This window comes from Mesitornis unicolor, unplaced genomic scaffold (genome assembly GCF_000695765.1).
Source record: "Mesitornis unicolor isolate BGI_N332 unplaced genomic scaffold, ASM69576v1 scaffold5440, whole genome shotgun sequence".
Taxonomy (NCBI): Eukaryota; Metazoa; Chordata; class Aves; order Mesitornithiformes; family Mesitornithidae; genus Mesitornis; species Mesitornis unicolor.
This window is the reverse complement of record NW_010160142.1, coordinates 30,056-36,241: the sequence shown is the minus strand read 5'-3', so window position 1 is coordinate 36,241 and position 6,186 is coordinate 30,056. Positions and strand designations below refer to the sequence as shown.

Here is a 6,186-nt window from a genome sequence, read left to right as displayed (position 1 = left end):
ATAGTCTGGCAGATGATAAACCAACTCTGCAGAGGACCTCTAAGGGACATTATGAAGTAGAACCTAAATACTTATATTCTAATAGGACAGGCATGGCAAAAGCCCAAAGAACACTCCAGCATGCCAGGAACAAAAGCAAGTGTGGCATGCAACGCACAGCCAGGCACATGCTGAAAAAATAACGCAGCCTCACAATGGACAGTCATGTTAACCCAGGTCTGGCTATTCACCATGAGGGAACACTGCAGTGGCTACAGCTGCAGGAGATACCCTTGTCTGTACACAGGTGCACTGCCTTCAAAAACCTTTCTGTGTGTGTTGGGACTGACTGTTGATGAGGGAATAGTAGGGCTAAATATACAGAATATGAAAACAAAAATAACAGTGACAGTTACTTCCTTGCTTTTGTTAGTTTACGCACAGGCATTAAACACAATTTACAGCAATCTTCAGCTGGTGTTAACCAGTAAAACTATACTGATTTACGGCAACTAATACTCTGCATAGAACAAGAGTCTGGGTTAAAAATTACTATGAAACTTTCCTATGCCATTTTACTTAGTAGTAAAGATATCTTCAAGTCTCTTCCTTCAGTCAAGCTAGAAAACACTGACATTGATTTTGAAACTGTTTGTCCAAAGTAAAGCAAGTTGTATCAAATTGATACACTTCAAGCTGTGGATTCTTCCATTTCAGACCTACACTGATGATCTTTAAAAAAAAAAAAAAAAAAGGTCTCTGTGAATGTCACAAATTGATAAGACACCCAGATCATTTATCTCTGTAAAAAAATTTTACACTTAAGTTGGCTTAGACAAGGATAGTAACTGCAATCTAATTTAAAAAAAACTCCAAAAAGAATTATAAATCTGTTTGTGATGAAGAATGCTTAAGGGCATTTGTTTCCTCAAGTTATGATCCTTGGGATCAGAGTAAATGATCCAGACTCAGGTAAGCAGCTTCTAAAAAAAACCCCACCAAAAATCCTCAAACTTTAAACCAAAAGTATAAGCATGTAGTCATGCAGAACCAAATCTGAGAGTTATCATTATGAAAAGTCTGAGAACCACTGCTGTAATGCATGATAGCTACCACCATCCATCAAATTAGCAACCGTGTGATGCAGGAGGTTATGTAATCCACAAGAAGTAAATACTTGAAATATGTCCGACAAAAAAACCAAATTGTATAGACTATTGCTACAAGTCTTTTAATCCCCAGAGGAAAAAAGCTTATGTGCTTACATTTCATCATCATATTCCTTTGGAGGTGATGCCACAATGACTAAGTCAATCCAGTCCTGAAAAAGAAATTCACAGGCAAACATCTGCTGTTAAATACTGCTTTTAGAGCATGGATTATCAGACGGAGAATCAGGAAGGCAATTTATTCCTAGAAAACCACAGGGAGCAGCAGAAAGGTGTCTATGAAAGACTTTTATAGGAAGACCATTTCAACATTGAGCTTTTTGATTTGTATAAAGAAAAATCTACTGGTCTTGCAACAAGGTTTTAAAAATAATTATTCTAAGAATCATCCTGTATTTGGTCATCTTAGCAATTAATACAGCTCTTGCTGAGAAAACACTCACTGTAGCTGAAGTAGTGTTACTTGTACATTAATAAATCAAAGATAAGCTATTATCATAAAATTCCAATCAGCTTGCAAGTAATTTTCAATATCTAAAAGAGATTGTACAGATAAACGTACTACAAACACTCAGAATGTAATGTGTTTAAATACCAATCTTGACATGAGGCTAAATGCCATGAACTTTCACAGTAAATTGGCCTACAAGTAATTGTGGGGGTTTTTATAATAGATGGACATACATATCTTGAAATGTATTAACCTCATTTTAAACCGCAAATTCATCATGTAACTTGGCAGCTGACAGTTCAGGCTTGTTTCAGAAAAAGAAAGTGCATGATTTCATTAACAATTCTTTATTTGGCGTCGATTTCAAAGCGGAAAATCAAAACAAACATTTTTGTTTTATTTTGCTATATTTCTTCCAAAAAGGGAAAAATGCTGTGCAAGCTCACAAAAAATGATGTGATGTGTATGGTGAAGATGCCTTAAAACTACGGCAGTGTCAGAACTGGTTTGCTAAATTTTGCTCTGGAGATTCTGATGTTAAAGATGCACCACACTCAGGAAGGCAAATCAAAGTTAATAGCGACAAAATAAACACAGTGATCAAATTCAATCAGTGTGTAAAGATGCAAAAGGTTGCTGCTAATCTTAACGAAATCAAGTGTTGAAAACCATTTAAACCAACTTGGATAAATTAGTAAGTTCAATATTCAGGTATCACATGAGCTCAAAGTAATTAATCTCATTAAGCGTGTGGACAACTGTGATTCTCTCTGGAAACCTGAAGAAAATGATCCATTTTTGAAACTTATGATAACAGGTGATAAAAAATGAACCATCTACAATAATGATGAAAGAAAAAGATCATGGGCAAGTGTGATGAACCAGTTCACAGCACTTCAAAAGCAGATCTGCCCCAAAGGAAGGTGATACTGTCAGTTTGGTGGGATTTCAAAAGTATTGCATATTTTGAATTGCTTCCAAGGAAAGAAACCATTAATTCAGACACGTACTGTCATCAACTGGATAAATTAAATGATGCTATGAAACAGACGCATTCAGAATTGGTGGATCACAAAGGTGTTGTGTTTCTCCATGATAACCCTAGACTAACATACAAGTTTGGTCACTTGTCAAAAATTGTTGCAGCTTGGATGGGATGTATTACGACATCCAACATATTTGCCAGACCTGGCACCATCAGACTGCCATTAGTTTTGTTCTTTACAGAATGCCTTGAATAGTAAAACTTTCAATGCAGATGAGGATACCAAATCGTCCTTGGAACTGTGTTTTGCCAAAAGAAAATAAGAACTTCTTTGAGTGTGCAATCATGAAATTGTCTGAAAAGTCCAAAGGTAATTGAACAAAGTGGACAATATATGATTTAATAAAGTTTTTGTTTCCCATGAAAAATTTGCCTTTCATGTACTCAGAAAAAAATGCAATTACTTTTTGACCAAAAATATACATATATGATTTTCAGAGATGCTATATACCAATAGCTTCTGCAAATTTCAGCTGACTCTGGTAGCACACACCTGTTACTTTTGATGTTTGCAACCTTATTTCTGTTGATCTCACAGTGTCATGAAAGAAATGTATAGCTCATAAGAGTGCTGTAGGTAGAATGAAAAAGTATTCCAGCTTACTTACCCCACCCATATTCCAAGCTTTTGCTAGAGTTGCTTGTGCTTCTCCCAGTCTGCTGTCAATTAATATCTTGCCATTTACAGCAAGTATTTCATCTCCTTTCACTATGCCTCCTGGTGAAAAGACCAACATGTTATACATACACATAAGCAAATAAAATTCTGTGAGTCTTCTGTCCCATATTTATGCAGTACTGAGTAAAGAGGCTCTGAGCAACCTGATCTAGTTGAAGATGTCCCTGCTCACTGCAGAGGGGTTGCACTAGATGACCTTTAAAGGTCCCTTCCAACCCAACACATTCTATAATTCTATTCTATGAAAATGAAAAGTGTCTAGATGTGAAGTCTTACACTAAGAATTGACAGACAAAAGAAAAAGGAGGTTTTGGGCATGGAAAAGCCACAGTAATGTCTTATTGATCATGACCAGTAAGAAACAAGTTCAATGAGATTTTCCATAGCAGCAGTTTCTCTGTCTGGGTAACTCATCTATGCAGCTTACAAACTGTGTTGATTGTAGGGTATTACTACTATAAAAATGGCAGCATTACTTAAATACCTGAAGGTATAAGTGAAATTTGTCAAGGTGTTGCAAGACCATTATTCTTTTGCGAAAGCACATGCAATGTTTAGTCCTTAGATATGACTTCGACTTGCTAATCTGGGAAGAAGCACAACCAGCTAACTGGGATCAGATTTGAAGAGAGGAAACACATATGCTAAGGGGGCCAGCCTTAGAAATAAGACACCCTCAACAGTGAAGAGTCAAAGAGAAACAGAGATAGAAAGTGGCTGAGATTTTTACACAGCAAGAGTGACTTGAACTTAGGAGCAGGCTGGGCTGGTCAGCAAAAACAACATCAGGAGATACTGTCCTGCCCTGTCCTACCTGTCATTGCCAGCGTTCTCAAGGAAAGGAGAGATACTGACCACCAGGACCAAAGCCTGGATGTGTTACTATGCACATTTCTTGTGCCTTCCAGAGAGCTAAACTGCTAGTCTGAAGGCTCTGGCTTTTAGTGGGATTTTGGGAGTAAAGCCAGGTGTTTTACAAATTACTAGTCAAAGCAGCATTAACAACAAAACTAAGCAGTGTAGTGCAGTCGTGGCCTAGTAATTGCTTTGCACATGGAAGTACAACAAATGTAATTGCTTGGAAACTGTGAAATAATGGAGATCATATTCTGCTTTCCTTAATTAACAGAATACCGCAGAGAATCAGGTGTTGGTGGGTTATTTTTATATCAGACTCGAAAAAGGGGAGTCCTTATTAAGAGAACAGCTCTACATTTTCAGGCCACATTATTGAAAATTCTGTTACAATAAAAATACAGCAGCAGTGACCATTTCTTCTTAAAAACTATTTATAAAATTCATATAATTCTTCATTGAAGCAGCACCCTTCTAACTATAAGCATCTCTCTGAGCTCCCCTTAAAGTCGAGACAGAACTTGGCTGCCTTGGACAATTGAAGTGTGCTTCTCAATTCCAGGCATAGCTATGAAGTCAACCAACTTAGGAGCCAGCATAAGGAGCTACTTTGCAGCAGAATTCAAATTCCCCATTGTTACTCACCATGTTTGTCTGCAGCACCACCCTCATAGATGGCAGACACAACTATCTTTCCAATTGGAGAATCAATTCCTCCCTCAACTGCAAGGTCTAACGATCCTTCCTATTAAAAAAGAGTTTGAGTTCAGAAAAGGCTGTTAATTTTTACCATCAACAGCAGCCTAATGTTTTCTTCTTCCCAGTAAATGTGAATGTACATTGAATGCTTACATGAACCCTTTAAATATCCATCAAATAACATAGTATTTACCTTTTTAATTCGTAATAGCCGTACATCTTTTCCTATTATCTGCTCCGGGGTAAACTATGAAAAGGTATAATGATTAGTCAATTCCACCTTGAAAACACAAACCAATTAGGCTGATCTATGTAGTTTATGGGAGAAAAGGGACCTTTCCCTCCCCAAAAATAGTGTTAGAAGGAGGATGAGAACACCAGATTATCTTTTCCTATAAGAAAGCTCCCTTTCAACATGACTAGAAAAGACAAATATGCAAACCCTAGCAAACCAACAAGCAAGAATCTTACTTCCTCTTAGCCTTTAAAATCAAGGATGTGTTTTTTTCCCCAGTGTATTTCATATTAAACAGAGAGACATATTTGAATTCTCTCCTTACCATTGAATATGGATCAAAATCTTCCAAATATTTCTGGAAGCCCTGAGAATAAAACAATACTTAATTGTAAAAATATCAGGCTTGTACACACACAACACACAAACTCCATTTTATTTATTAGTGAGAGAAGATAATTCTGTAAGCTATGAAAGGAGACAGTGTCTGTAAGCTATGAAAGACAACAATAAGTGACAGAAAGATAGCAAATAGTCCATCCTGACAGTCAGAAGACATTTTAAAATCTTATGACAGATCAGCAGTTTGAGCTGGTCATACTATGGAGCAATTTTGAGTAGCACTTCACCACTCTGTCAGTTCCACAGTTCCTCTCTAAACCCGACAAAGCAGAAACAAATCTTGAAAGCATCATGAACAGGTAAGTTCTGCCACACTCTTCTAAGCAATCTTCCTTGGGCTTACCACCATGTTGGGTGCTACCCTAACAGAGGCAGAAGTGACAGGCTCCAATTCACCTGTCAGCAACACTACTCCACAGTGTCTGGGTTGTAGGACCCTCTTCCAGCCCCCTTCTCCTCTTTTCCATGGAGTTTCAGGGAGTTGGCTTCATACCACAAGTGAACGCAGGACAACAACCAATTTTGTTTTCATATGGTTCTGGGGAGGTCTTAAAAAGTTTTGACAGGGAGTGTCTGAAATGGGGAAGATAATATTGTAGTTAGGTAGAGCAGGGTTTAAATTTTGAGAGGACCCACACCTTCTTAAACTTTCAAAACCTAGTACATTACTCT

General features: G+C 37.4%; 1 protein-coding gene across 1 annotated transcript in view; it reads right to left on the bottom strand.

Annotated features, from left to right (window-relative positions):
- Positions 1–251: 251 nt before the first annotated feature.
- Positions 252–6,186, bottom strand: part of USH1C (Usher syndrome 1C (autosomal recessive, severe)) — a gene marked incomplete at its 5' end in the record, with an annotated part of 34,591 nt that continues 28,656 nt past the window's right edge. The window contains 6 exons of the mRNA XM_010189012.1: positions 252–351; positions 1,245–1,300; positions 3,253–3,362; positions 4,824–4,923; positions 5,071–5,124; positions 5,438–5,479. Coding sequence (XP_010187314.1) covers positions 252–351; positions 1,245–1,300; positions 3,253–3,362; positions 4,824–4,923; positions 5,071–5,124; positions 5,438–5,479 — 462 coding nt within the window. The remainder of the gene's footprint in view (positions 352–1,244; positions 1,301–3,252; positions 3,363–4,823; positions 4,924–5,070; positions 5,125–5,437; positions 5,480–6,186) is intronic.